The sequence below is a fragment of the Pinus tabuliformis genome, chromosome 5_2, assembly GCF_031772625.1.
Source record: "Pinus tabuliformis cultivar Carrire ecotype Pingquan chromosome 5_2, CPIR1, whole genome shotgun sequence".
In the NCBI taxonomy this organism is placed as follows: Eukaryota; Viridiplantae; Streptophyta; class Pinopsida; order Pinales; family Pinaceae; genus Pinus; species Pinus tabuliformis.
In genome coordinates, this window is record NC_142306.1 from 402,828,220 (window position 1) to 402,843,190 (window position 14,971).

The following is a 14,971-nucleotide window of genomic DNA, read 5'->3' on the forward strand; positions in this document are numbered from 1 at the left end:
CAACCTGATGCTCCTGTGATCCATTCATTCATTCTCGTCGTCCATTCATTCCGTTGTCGCTCCTCACCATACTCCACCACGGTTGTCCAGCGCCCAATCCCCTCTCACCGTGTCCTCTCTGTACACATCGCTTGTCCGCTATTCATGTTTTCCTTGTCTGCTCTGCCCTTCTACTAACCTCACACTTTCCTATCTCAAATAACTCGTATAATTGCAAGTACATTATATAAACCTAGTGTTATATAAACCCATATAATTTCAGTGTTATATAATATAACAATAATATACTTATAATAATTATATAGTTGTTATATAGTTAAATATAATATATATATATAGATTTATATATTTTAAGTAATATATATATATATATAAAAATAAAAATAAAAAATAGAAAAAAGAATAATAATAAAATTACATAATATTTATATAAAAAATAGGGTGAGTTAAGGAAAAGGTTAAACTAGATAAATATACACCACCACAAACCTGTTCAATGTCGTCATATATGACAATCGTTGATTTTCGTAAAAAAATTGATTGATCTTGAGAATAAGGTCACCAGTACAACAAAGAGAACAGAAAGTCAGCTCGAACAAAACCATAAAGAATTTAAAAATGATCATGCAATCCTTTCAAATACGGTGAATCTAAATCATAATCAAGCAATGGTGATGTTGACCTGTATTTGTGACAAGTTGAAGATTACACTCGATCAAATACCCCAAAATAATGAAGGTACTCAGCATCTCAATTCCCCAGATTCGTCAGACGCACTTGAGAAAACCGAGTCTCCAAAAGCATCGTCCATACCCCATCAACAAAATAGTAACACGAATTCTCAAATATGCAGCTCTTGAATCAATTCTCAAGTATGCAGCTTGCAATCAATACCCTCTCTTTACTCCAAAAGTTGTGACATATCAACGAAGAGCAAAACCTGAACCCTCCAAATTTGACAGTAACGAGAACTGCAGTTTGCATGGTTTAATAAAGCAGCAAAATATTTCGAGATTTACGGTATTGACAATGATGATGAAAAGATCAGACATGCATCTATGTAAATGGAAGGAAAAGCATATAATTGGTATATGTGGTAGGAAAAGGCGACACTTGCTATTAGTTGCAAGATATTCAAAAATGCATTATTTAAAAGGTTTCAAGGCGTCAAGGGAAAAGAGTTATTCTCAGCACTCACCAGACTACAACAAAAAGGAGATGTGGACGAATACACTCGAGAATGGGAACCCTTGGCTACACGAGTACCTAGATTATCAGAAACTCGTCTCATTCAATCATACACCACGGGACTTAACCCCCATCTCCAACCTGAACTTGAGCTTCATGACATCACTTATATAGAAGTACCAAGACAGAAGGCAAAATTTGCTGAAAAGAAGCATCAAAAGATGCAGTGGCCAAAATTCGAAAGAGTATATTCAAGACAAAGATATTCCTAAACTACGAACACAGATAACACAAGATATGTTCCACCACATCTTCGTGAAGGAAAAAAAAACTAACTTGGAAATGCAAAGAATGAAAGAGGGCAAGTGCAAACATTGTGGAAAAAAATGGGACCCTAAACATAGGTGTGTTGAACGAAAAGAGACCAAGAACCTATATAAATGTCAAGCAACTAATGACTCAAACAGTGATGAATCGAATGTAGAAAAGATCGAAGATTCCCCAGAATTCTCTCCATAACTAGATAACGAGAATATTCTGCAAGTGTCATTACTGGCCATGACAGGTATATCACAACCCCAGACATTAAAGTTAAAAGGACATATCAAGAAGAGCAACGTAATGGTTCTGATCGATATCGGTAGCACCCACAACTTTTTGGCCTCAACTATGGCAAAAAGACTCAACATTTTCACATTCCCCATGCCCAACATGAAGGTTATGGTAGTTGATGGTAAGAAAATTGAAAAAGTAGGGAAATGCCATAAAGTCAAATTACATATTCAAGACTATAATCTATAATCTTCGTTCTACACCATACCATCAAGAGGAGTGGATGTGGTCCTAGGTATCCAATGGCTTCAAACCCTAAGTACTTACTCTGCATCCATCAAAAGCAATTTATAAAATTTAAATGGAAGGGAAAAAATACAAGTTATATGGGTTCCAGCCCCCTGAGAATCAAATTGTATCATCATTCGAGATGATGAAAATGATTCAAAAGGGAGCACCAGCTTATTTAGTACAGTTTCATCAATTAGAAATGTTAACTTCAAACCTGGTCAATGAAGAAGCACCACAAGTTCAAGAGCTAATTAAGAAGCACGAAAAGGTATTCCAAGATATTCCAATGAAGTTGTCGCCTAAAAGAGAAATCGATCATACAATCGAAGTCAAATCAAGATCAAATTCCATCAACATCAAGCCATATCGATATCCACATCATCAAAAAACCAAAATTGAAAGATTAGTCCAGGATCTTTTAAAATGTGACACTATCACAAAAAGTAAAAGTTTGTATGTTGCTCCAGTTGTATTGGTTCGAAAGAAAGATGGATCATTCAGGTTATGCGTCGATTATCGAGGACTAAACAAAGTAACAATTAAAAACAAATTTCCAATCTCTATCGATGAAATGTTGGATGAATTACATGGAGCTAAATACTTCTCAAAATTGGACTTAAGGTCATGGTATTCCCAAATCAAAATAAGATTCGAAGACGTAGAAAAAACCGTGTTTCGAACACATGAAGGTCATTACAAGTTTAAAGTAATTCCTTTCGGTTTAACAAATGCACCAACAACATTCCAAGCTACTATGAACGAGCTATTTCGTCCATATCTAAGGAAGTTTGTATTAGTGTTCTTTGATGACATTCTAATTTATACTAAAACATGGAAGGAGCACCCACAACATTTGGAGCAAGTTCTTACTGTATTAAAAGAGCATCAGTTCTACGCCAAGAAGTCCAAATGCACTTTTGGGAAGGAAGTAGAGTATCTCGGACATATAATATCCAAGGAAGGAGTAAAAGTAGATCCTAATAAGATCAAGGCTATAAGGCAATGGCCCAAACCAGTTAATATCTCCAAGCTAAGAGGGTTCTTAGGATTGAACGGGTATTATCGAGCACAGAACTCCTTTGGCAAAAACTCGTAGGGTTATACTTGGTTGTTGGCATATGTTACTAGGCCACTTTTTGTGTCTAAGGTTTGTATAAATAGTGGATCCAAAACTGTTTTGGAGCAAGCCCTAACAGAGGGTTGAAAATCATAGAAAGTGTTAAACCCTTACGCACATAACACACCTTTGGATAAGCATATTTTTTAAGATTCTGTGAGAGAAAGTCTAGGCCGAATAAGTCCTTCAACAGACCATCTTGAAATCAGTTTCGAAGGAGCGAAAATTTATCCCTTGATTGTCATGCAAATTTCCTGGACACACTTCAGGCCTGCTTCAAATTTGTCCATTATTTACAACCTCAAATTTATTGTAAGGTTAAATAGCAACCGAAATCTTCAATGAAACCCTTGCAAGAAATAAACATAACCATTAAGCCATAACAGGGATATCATGGTAAGATCCTGTGCCATTCGTAGTTCATAAAATGCCATGCGAAAATTAATGAATACTTCTATGTAAGGATAGGCCCTAATGCCAAGTCATGCAAATTTAGTCTCTGAGCTAACCAAGTGAAGATGCCATAGATCATAAGTGAAATTTGACCTCAAACTGTACCATACGAGTTGATCAAAATTATATGACTGATTTTGACGAGAAAGGATCCCACACAAAATTAGTGATCGATCTTACTCTTGTTTGGGCTTGACCTCACCTAGCTCTGGTACCATGTTAAATTTTGATTAACATGTTCTTGCTAAGGACAGCTACTTCAATATTTCATAGACATCAACCCATTTCCAATAGAAGCACATCGATTATTATCACATTGATATTAACTGAGGCAAGAACATAAATAAATGATACTGAGGACAAACCAAGTCAAGAGAACACATGAATATGGCACAAGCCAAGGAAAACCCCCAAGAAGGGGAAAACCCTTGATCAATTCTTCTTATTATTATGATCAAATGTTCAGTAGGGAATGAGAGAGAGTACACATAAAGTCAAATTGACTTGTGAATATGTTGAGTAAAACCATTATCCAGATGACAAGGAGATAACCCAATCAAGTCTACTTTCCTGAATGATGAAGCCACTTACCAGACTTCAATCCTGAATATCTATCCAACCTTCTTACTAGACTTCGATCTCTTAAATGAAGAAGAGGATGGCAAAAAACACTGTCCAAACTAATCCAAAACATACCTACATGCTTCACTGTCCAAGTCAGCTTATGGTCTCGGCTTAGTTAGGGCTAATCACCAGACATCATCAGCCTTGATCTACGGCTCAAGAATACTTCTAGCATCTGCGGCTACCTTTAGTGATGCTCCTCTTTATTTCGCTGGCAAGAAGGGCTACTCCCAACCCCTGTGCAGACTCACGGCCCTCCTCCAAACAGTGGTGAAGGGTTCGACCTTCAGTACAGGACAATGGCCTTATCTCACAAAAAAATACTTCAAAAACTAGACCCAAAACATGCCCATACAGTCCGCAAATCATCCTCTACTACTCGGCCCAGCTGTGAGGTTAATTCGGTATTCAAAAACGCTATAGAACTCGTCCTCTCCTCTTTGTCTAGGATGCTCCCAATCTACGACCAAACAAAGATGTGAGTTGCTCTTAGGATCATGACTATATGAGGGTGGAAGCACCCCTATTTATACAATTCGGTAGAGGATCAAGGGACGCGTCTATTGGATCTGTTGAGCCGACATAGAGATAAGGCCGACCTTGATAATATTTGTGTGAGAGAATAAATTCAAAAACCCACTTTTACTTATCCAAATTTGACGATCTTTAGATCGATTTTGGTCCTCTCGAAAAGAGGAATTTAATGTTGCAATTATCTTCCTCAAAGGAGTTGTCCAAAGTGGAATTTGGCCCTAGTTTCCAATTTTAATAAGGCTCCATTCTTGATTGGCAGCAAGAGCAATTATGGATCAAATATTGGTGTATCGAGCAACTGGTGCAAATATTTCATCATAGTCAACTTTTCCTTTTGAGAGAAACAACGAGCCATGAACCTTGCCTTGTATTTTTCAACACTTACATTAGCTCCATGTTTAATCTTGTAGATCCATTTTGAAGTGACCACGGACTTGTCCTTGGGTCTAGGCACCACTTCCCAAACACCATTCTTCAGGATTGAATCATACTCCTTAGCCATTGCATCTTTCCATACCCGGTGCTTTACAGCTTCTTCGAAAGTGCAAGGTTTAGTTTGAATAATAGTACTCATGGCAGCGAAGTATCCTTGATATTTGTTAAGCTTCCAACTTTCTCAAAATGTTCCTCTAAGCGCAGAATGTTTTTCTGCATCTGGAAGAGTATCCCTAAATCATAGTTGTTTTTTATATGAGGTAAAGGGATCACAAGGAGGTGGATCAAGAGGATCCATCGTGCCATCAACATCGAGCATAGGCTCTTCCATCAAAGTTTCTTCTTGTTTTTCAGTAGCATCATCATCCTTCCTTGAGATGGGGAGATCTTTGACATTCCCGAGGGCAGTGTCTTCATCAGAAGTAATATCTCTACTTACTTCTACCTCTCTTTGAACAAATACATAAATTCTATATGCCTTTAAATTTTCATTGTATCCAACAAATACACCTTTCTTCCCGGAAGTTTCCAACTTGTTCCTTTTCTCTTTAGGCACATGAAAATACACAGGACAGCCAAAGATTCTAAAATGAGAAACATCAAGTTTCTTACCAGTGAAGACTTCTTCGAGTGTCTTGAAATCCAAGGCTTGATGACAGCTCCTATTTTGAACATATACAACAGTGTTAGCAGCTTCTCCCCACAAGAATTTTGGTAGACCTTGATCATAGATCATGGCACGGGTGGCTTCCATAATAGTTTGATTCTTTCTTTCAACAACTCCATTTTGTTCTGGAGTATATGGAATAGTTGTCTTCCTCTTGAGTGCATCTAGCCAATAGCTCATCAAAACTAGGTATCCTAACATTATTGAGAATGGTGGTGACAGATGTTTCCCATCATCTTGTAACACCTCCAAGTACAATAAGAGTGAATTCCCTGACAACAATAACTTCTACAATAGATAACAAATCATTCTTGACTTGAGTTACTCTCATGAAATAGGATTGGACAGGCTCCCCTTTATCCATTTTGATATCTTTTAACTCGTTCTTGAGAAAAAGGATTTGATTTGCATTGTTGACTTTGAACATCCCAATCAACTTATCATACATTTCCTTAGATGTTCCCAAATCAGAAATATAGGCAACTAAAATCTTTTGAATGGAGTCAATTAAGGTTTTCTTAGCTTTGACCTCACCTTTTCTATACTTCATTTTAACAATAGCAGGTGCATTTGAAGGAGGTTCCGCCACTTTCCCTTGCACAATCCAATACTTCATGTTCCTCCAAGGTCATATCAAGTGTCATCTTCCAAGCATGATAGTCTAATTTGTCATTGAGCTTATACGTTGTCTTGAAGTAAAAGAGAAGCCATGGAGACTTGTCCCCAGTAGACCTTGTCCATCAATAGCAAGAATTCCAAAAGTGATTTCTTACTTTTTCCTTGGGTGTGTCTTCATCTTGGCGTTGATTCCATGTTAAGTTTTAACAATGGTATGTTCTATGCTTACAACAAATACTTCAATGTAATTTTATGAGCCCAATGACAATTTCCACTTTGATTTCAATAGCAATCACACTAACCATTAGATCAACATTGACAATAACTGTAGATAGAACATAAACAATAAAATGCATAAGACAAGCCAAGACAACAGAACACAAAGATTTAGTCTAATGCCAAGGTAAAATTCACAAGGTGAAAACCAAACTGTTCTTTTTCTTGTTGATAAATATCAAATGTTCAGACAGAGAGTCTAATAATGTACAATGATGATGAAGTCAAAGTCAAGCTTTTCAGTGTTAAACTGTCCACAAAAACCCAACCAAGAGTTGTCCAAAAGACGAGAAAAAATCCAATCAAATGCTGCTAAGTGTCACCTCTGAAATGCCTAAGGAGGTCTGAATTTCAGACTGTTGTGGGTCCCTAAAATTCGGTCAACTATTGCAAAGTTGACATACGGTCAACCCAGGTCAATAGAGAGGTATGAACTTGTGGAAAGATGCTCAGAATCTCAGTGTTTGTCCCCAGGACCTCGGTCAAAAAAGTCTCCCAAAACAGGCTTCCTCAACTCAGTCAAACAGTGAGAGAGAGTGCTCGGTCAATCAAAGTCAATGGAGAGAGAGAATGTTGATAAACAAAGAGAGAAACCCTTCACATGCGCATCAGAAAAATTGCCTTCTTCTGCCTCAAGTCCAAGTTGCTTTAGGAGAGATGTCGAGTTGTTGTGAATGTGTCAAATGGTGTGAACATATAGCCCTATTTATAGTGGTTGGAGTGGGGTGAAGAAACATGTCTTTTCATCCATGAGTTGGCATGAAAAGGAGTTGACATGAGCCAACCTGAAAATGAAGCATTTGGAGGAAGACAAACATTCTAGAATTTCTAATGATGAATGATGCCATCAAGAGCTCTTCAAGGGTGAAGTGTGTCATCAAGAGGAGCCTTCCAAATGAGGGAATTGATCCCCTAGTTGCCATCTTTAGCATTATTTTGTGACATTCATAGATGAGTATTCCAAGAGGACATAGATTTACTTCATGAAGGCCAAGTGTGAGGTCTTAAGTCAGTTTCAAGAGTTCAAAGCTCTTGTGGAGAACCAAAATGGAAAAAGGTTCAAGGTCCTGAGATCAACAATGGGGGTGATAATACCTCCCACAAGTTTAAGGATTTTGCAGGGAAGTAAGAATCAAGAAAGAGTTGGCACTACCTGATAATTCGCAGCAAAATGGAGTAGCAGAGAGGAAGAAAAAGACTATAGTCAAAGGCCCAGTGATGATAATGTCAACGAGATATCGCCGAATATCGGACATATCGTGATATTTTCGGCGAGCCGAAATATCGCCGAGAAAATATCGTGATATTTTGGAGCCCAAAAATATCGCGATATTTCCGATCTCAGCCAAATATCACGCGATGATATAAAATATTGTCGGGCAAGCTAGGCCACGGCTACAAAAAGGGAAATTTGCATATTTTTTCCTCATTTCCTTTTTTGAGTGTTGGAGAAAGAAGGGGAAGAGTTTTGTGGTGGTTGTCAAGGAGGGATTGAGGATCAAATAGCAATTATCACCACCAACTAAGATTTTTTTGTGGATCAAAGATTGAAGAACAATGAGACAAACTTCATTTCTTCCATTAACAGGTATGTTCTTAAAAACCCCGATGTTAATGATTTTTTCATAGATTTAGGGCTATGCTTGCTTGCCTCTTTGCCTACCAACATTTTGTTTCTTTGTTTTTTTTTCATTTGCTATGATTTTCATGCCCATGAGCCAATGCAAGGGTTTTCTCCATATTTGGACAGCAAGCTTCATTTTTTTTTCAACTTTCTTCTACACCATCTTATTGCCATTTTTCATTCACATTGCAAATAATGTAGTATTTTTTTTTAAATGAGGTGGTTATTACTTATTATTTTTTGTGTTGGGGGGTTTAATACCAATTTTTTGTTTTTTTTTGTGCCCTAGGTTTGAATCTACAAATGTCAAATACGCCAAAATCCTTGGACCCATTTTGGGAGTATGGGGAAACTGTTGGTGGGGCAAATCGGACATATCTATCATGTACATTGTGTGGGACCAAGATGTCAGGAGGGGTTACGCGATTTGAATACCATCTGGCTAGACTCCATGCACATGATGCAGATGTAATGCCTTGTATGGTTTCTAGTGCGGATGTTATACAAAAAGCTCTTGAATCAATTGTTGAACAAGACAAAAAGATAGCTACTAGTTTTATTTGTTTTGCTACATATAAGTTTATAACTCATGATGATGAGATACTTTTATATATGTGATGTTATTTTGTATTGGTTCTCCACATTTGAGTCCTTGATTGGACAATTATCAGGGATCAACAAGATTTGGTATCGCCTTTGATGTATCATTTTTGTTTGACATCATATATATATCAGTGCTTTCTTCATATTTATGTGCCAATCTAAGTCACTTGACACGGGGATTCGGGATTCATAGGATTCGGGATTCGTGGTGTCGGATTTGGACACGTTGACCCCCAAAACAGAACACGTAGAATTCGTTATATAGTATTTTATCTATTTCTTATGCTTGGCCCTCTTGCCACCACGAGAAATGTCTAATTTTTTAGTCTTGTTGGAAAATCAGGATCTTTGTCATTAATATCACCCTCTAAGCATTAATATCTAGAGGTATCTTTGTCATTACCTCTGTATCTATATAGGGATCTTTGTAATTAATATCACCCTTTAAGCATTAAAATAAGATAGAACAAGCATAACATGTCAAGTCAAGATTTTGTTTGAGTGATGCATGCATTTTTAGGAGGGTCATGATATAGGAGTTTGACAACCAATGTCACTAACATCAAAGTACATAGAGGGATTGGTGCTCTTGATTAAATACGAGTTCCATACCCTAATACATGACAAAATTCAATGGAAACATTGCAATCCCCCAATCCTAAAATCCTGAAAAACTGATAATTCTGCTGGATTTTGAATGAAATCTAAAATTCTACTTTTTCCATATGAAATCCAATGAGGCTGGAACCACTCTCAAACATCCTGAGTCATTTCATGGTAATGTTAAAAATTTATGTAAAAGTGACAAAGATTAAGGAGAATGTCACTTTTACTTTAAGAATTTAACATTACCATGAATAGCATATCAATACTAGGGCCTAGACTTGATCATTACGCTGCCAAAATGCTTTCCAAATGAAAATATGTGGCTGTAATGACCAAATGCGGCCTTTTCATACCCGCACAGGTCACTTTTGCCGCCTAACGAGTCCTGGAAAACAGGACACGCTGCCAAAATCGTGACACGCAGTCGAATTCGACGTGTCAAAATAGGACACGACATGTCATGGTTTTTGGACACGAATCTCGAGAGAATCGTGTCGGACACGATGGATTCGGGATTCATGGGCCCTATAGGATGAATCCGGTTTCATAGGTGCCAATGTGTTTAGTTCATATTGTTATAACTTTATATGTTTAAAAATCTAAAGAAAAAAAATGAATATATTATGCATTTTTTATGTTTGTCGATGTTTGTCAATATTTGCCGATATTTTTCCGATATTGTCGATAAGATGTTTTCTGGACCCTCGTCAATACCCATATTATCAACACTAGTCAAAGCAACCAAGGCCATAATCCATGATTAAAATTTTCCTATGTTCTTGTGGGTGGAGGCATGTAATACAATTCTATACTTGCAAAACAAAAGTCCTCACAAGGTAGTGAAGGGCATGACTCTTGAGGAGGCCCTTACAAGAGTGAAACTGGAGGTGAGCCACCTTCATATAATTGATTGTCTAGTGTATGTCCACATTCCTTCATAGGAGTAATAAACAAGAGCCCTCATTAGAGAGGGGCCTTTCTTCCTGGATACAGTAAGACTTCAAAGGCCTACATCATGGGGTAGAGAAAGATGGTAGTTAACAAGGACGTCAAATTTTAGGAGGGTGGGGCATTTAGGAGGTCACATCGGACAGATCCAACAATGGTAGAGGATCGGGAGCAAAAGGCAAGCAACAACAGTAGCAAGGACACAACCTTCAGATCAAGAGGACGAGTGACATGTTCCTTCATGCTCTGTCCGGAGGAGACCAAGATGGGATTAGCAGACATTGAGAGATGTTGAGGAGCATGTGGAGGTTCCTAACAGCACTTTTAGGGAGAGTAGACCACCAGTCAGATTTTCTAGTTATATGGCCTTGATGAGCAGCATCAAGGAGTCTGAGCTTTCTGCCTTTGAGGAGGCAGCAGACTAGCAGGTTTGGAGGGATGCCATGGTGGAAGGGTATAGTTCCATCATGAGAAACGATGTGTGGGAGATAGTAATGAGGCCTGAGGGGAAGTGCAGCAGGGAATTTTGGGAGCTATTCAAGGAGGGCGAGTTCAAGAAAGAGGAAGCCCGAGTTGCTGAAGAGAAGGGTCAAATTGTGGACGAGCCTTAAATATCCAAGGAGAAATATTTTTCAAGTACATAAGGGCCGTACGAGGCAAGTAAGGAGAGAGGTCTATTTGTTGTCCAGGTCCAATTTTTTTCAAGAGTGTCAATTTCTGAAGGCCAATTTCCTTGATGCCAATTTTTCTATGTATTCTATATGGGTCTAGGCCCAGATTTTCCTTTGATATTTAATATGAAAGAAGATTGTATTGGGTACAAATTTGCAGTTGTAGTGTGATTGATCTCTCCATTTTATTTCCAATGCATCTTATTTTTAAGTTAATATACCGTGTGTGTTTATTTTATCAGCAATTTCAGAAATATTTGAAATAAATATTTTCTGGATTTTAATAAAAGGTTGAACTAAATTAAATCAGATCTGTTATAAAAAATATAACAAAAAGAGGCACCAATAGAGGTCCAGGTTCTTGATCTCCTTCCAAAAGGGACACAAAGAATCAAGATTTCTGGACATTAATATCCCAAAAGACTCCTGAAAACAACTCCACCTAGCAAGCAATCAAGAATTGTTATGTCTGTTGCATAAAAGATCTGGGAAAAATGAGGCAATTGTAGTCTCAGTTTTTAAACCACAGAAACAAGTTGTTGACCTCTGCACTAACTCTTGTACCAATATTCTTGAAAAAACAAGAAAGCATGGCATGTTTTCTTTTAAAAAATATAGCGTCTCCTTTGTACCTACTAAAAAACATCATTCAATTCATACTGACTACATACTTTTCATAAAGCACTAGACAGAAGAAAGTGTCAGAAATTTTAAAAAAGCACCAATAAACACATACATTTCATGTTGACTGTCATGCTCCTCATGAAGTTGTTGCTGAGTCAGAGAAACATCAAAACCACTTTCTGGTATGCTAAAAAGTTCATGAAGCTCCTGCATTTACAGATATATTACATTCATAAGTTACACTCCCACAGATATGTAGTTGCTGACACACCATGACAAATCATAGCACGAAAATGTGTCAGCTAAAAAGGAAACAGGCACCCATTTCAGGAATCACCTGGTGACTAAAATACCGAGTTTGTTGTTTGTGTTCTGTTGCAGTTTTGAATAGGCCTCCCTTGAATACCTGATATAGATTATTAATTAACAACTAGCCCCTCTGAAAATAGCACCACAATTGAAAATGGCAAAAATCAAAGATCAAAAAATAAACACCCCATTTTTCTTAAATGATAATCACAAATCTGTGAAATAAAATAAAAATACCCAAAGTTCGATTTTAATTTATAAAAAATAAAATCAAAAAATTCTAGAACCTGTTTTCGATAAATCTTCTCTTCAATGGTGCCACAGGTAATTAAACGATAGACCAGCACATTTCTTAACTGCCCAATGCGATATGCACGATCAACACTTTGATTGTCGGTGCTGTAAGGACATCAAAGCTTTTTCTTTCACTAAATATTTAAATCAGTTCATAAATTCTAAAGAATCTGATGCTAAACCCTCACTAGCAAAAAAATGCATTATACAAGGTTCCTGGACTCTCTATGTCCATTAAAATTATTTTCATAAAAAATGGGCAATTATATTACTATTAAAACAAATTCAACACTGTACAATGCAAATTTTTGCTAGGCAATTATTAAAATAAATTCAACATTGTAGAAGATTTTCCTCCATATTTAAGGTTCAAAATCCTTTTCTTCTTCAGACAGCTTAGTGGATTTTTATGTATTTTAACATTGGTGTTTTTCTCTTTTTGTTATTGCCTATGTTTTTCTCCACTCGCAATTAGCAAAACTTGGTGAAATATGTTCCTATGAGAGTTATGCAATACATTTCATGATACCGATGAACTAATCTAGAATGTTGATGTAACTTGTGACAAGACAAGCTACTAGAGAAGATTGTGCAACAAGTGGTACAAAGGTTATGCACGTGACACACAAGACATAATACAAGTAGTTGATGCTCATTGTGATATAGAAGACCTGATGGATACGGAATTATGCCATGAATTTATCAAGGAAACAATGAATGAAGATGTGTCACAAGAAGAATCATAGAATGACAACAGTAGTAGAAAAAGAAAATGTGAAGAAGCAAAAGAACAACCAAATGGTCTTTCCAAGATGCTTGTCAAAACTTAGGAAGAGTTATCGATCAATAGAAATTAACATGGCTTGGGATATGACAAACAAAATAGCTTGCATATTCTGGATTACTCAAACCAATTCAATTTGTGAGCATGTGATTTCTTGAATATGTCTAGAATCTTGGTAATAAGTGCCAACTGTAGAAAAATCTTACAAAATCACAAACTTCTCATTCAATGATTTTGTCAAGCACTTAGCAATCGTTGATCTCTAACTTCAATAAAATTCCAAAGCAACTTCACATTTGACTTTGATTTTATAAGTAGAAATATTGTACTAAGTAACATTGCAGCAGAAATAACAGCAGTAGACAACATTAAATGCCACAACAAATTTTGGGGCAAGCCCAGGGAAAAACACCAACAGGAGAAAACCCAAAGAAAGAATTTTATTTCTATTTGAACAAAAGAAATTACAGCAGTAAAATAGTCAAACTTATCTCTCCTTGACCTGTCGAGACTCCGTGGAAACTGTGCCAGAGAACTGTACAGACTGCTAACAGCAGCATTAAATGATGTCCATTTTCCTTGGAAATTGTGCCAGACATTGACTGAAACTGTACAGCCTAGGACAGATCATTACAGTAGAGATAAACCTTGGAAAATGTGTCAGAAATCAATTCATTGATTTTTGTGCCCTCCTTATCCCTGTACAACTGGGCTGCAGGTTGTACAGAGTGGACAATGCTGTACTGTACAAACTATTGTACGGCTACCTAGGGTTGTGTTCACTCCTTGGAATGTGTGCCTTCCTTGCTAACCCTCTTTCTCTTTGCTCAATCACTCTCGAGTCTTGGCATTCAATTACTCATGAATGTACATTCTTTCTCTCACTCAATGTCTTTTTCTCTTTGTTGTCGCTGCGACAAACACCCTCCAAAATTTTCACTATGCTTGAATTTCAGAGCCTCCATGTGATCTTACGATCTGTTGTTCCAAATTGATTATAGTCATTTCATGATCGGTTCATATTTTCAAAGTATTTAAGTCTTCTCCCTGTGAGCCTTGTTGCACACATTTTGTCAAACTTCCAAGGAAGCAGTGGTACCATATTTTTCTTCAAAGATTGAGATCATCAACCATCAGATCATGAGTCATTGAAAACCCATTCTGCAAATTTGTAATGTAAATAATACTAGTAAGACCGTGTATGTATGTAACAACCTAGGTAAGCCTATTATTATGGTGATGAATTTCATACTAGGAGGTTTTTCGTCTCACTGATTGTTTCTAAACACAGATGACCGGCAGAGTTTTTCCCTCTAACCTAACCCCCAAAGCTAGCGTGGAATTTATCGTCAAAGTCTTACATGAGTTCTAGTGTTCTAGTTGAGTTTTCTATAAAAGTGATTTGGGAATAATTTAAGCTAATTGGCTAAATTATTTTATTACAAGTTACTTGGTTTACTATATAATGTTGTGTCGCGGAATTGGGTATGTATTTTGAGGGTTTATAATGAACGGGTATTCCCCTTTTTAGGGTTGAATTATGTAAAATCTTATGTAAAAAAATATTTTAGAGCACGATACCTCATACTTAGGCACCATGGCTAAAATATTTGAGGGTGAAAAAATAATTAATCCCCTCAAGTGTCAATTAATTAATTTTTCTAGCAAAAACAAAATTAATCCTAAGCAGGAAAATAATTAATTAAAGTCAAAAATTAAATTGCTAGAGAAATTAAATTCTCCAAGTGAAAAT

The 14,971-nt window shown here is 36.9% G+C and overlaps 1 protein-coding gene across 1 annotated transcript in view; it reads right to left on the reverse strand.

Annotated features, from left to right (window-relative positions):
• The window catches only part of CHR24 (chromatin remodeling 24), a 227,993-nt gene that overhangs the window by 39,626 nt on the left and 173,396 nt on the right, over positions 1-14,971 (reverse strand). Inside the window, exons 15-17 of the mRNA XM_089436427.1 lie at positions 12,428-12,539; positions 12,169-12,237; positions 11,944-12,038 (exon numbers count right to left, since the gene is read on the reverse strand). Of these exons, the coding sequence (XP_089292553.1) occupies positions 11,944-12,038; positions 12,169-12,237; positions 12,428-12,539 (276 nt within the window). The remainder of the gene's footprint in view (positions 1-11,943; positions 12,039-12,168; positions 12,238-12,427; positions 12,540-14,971) is intronic.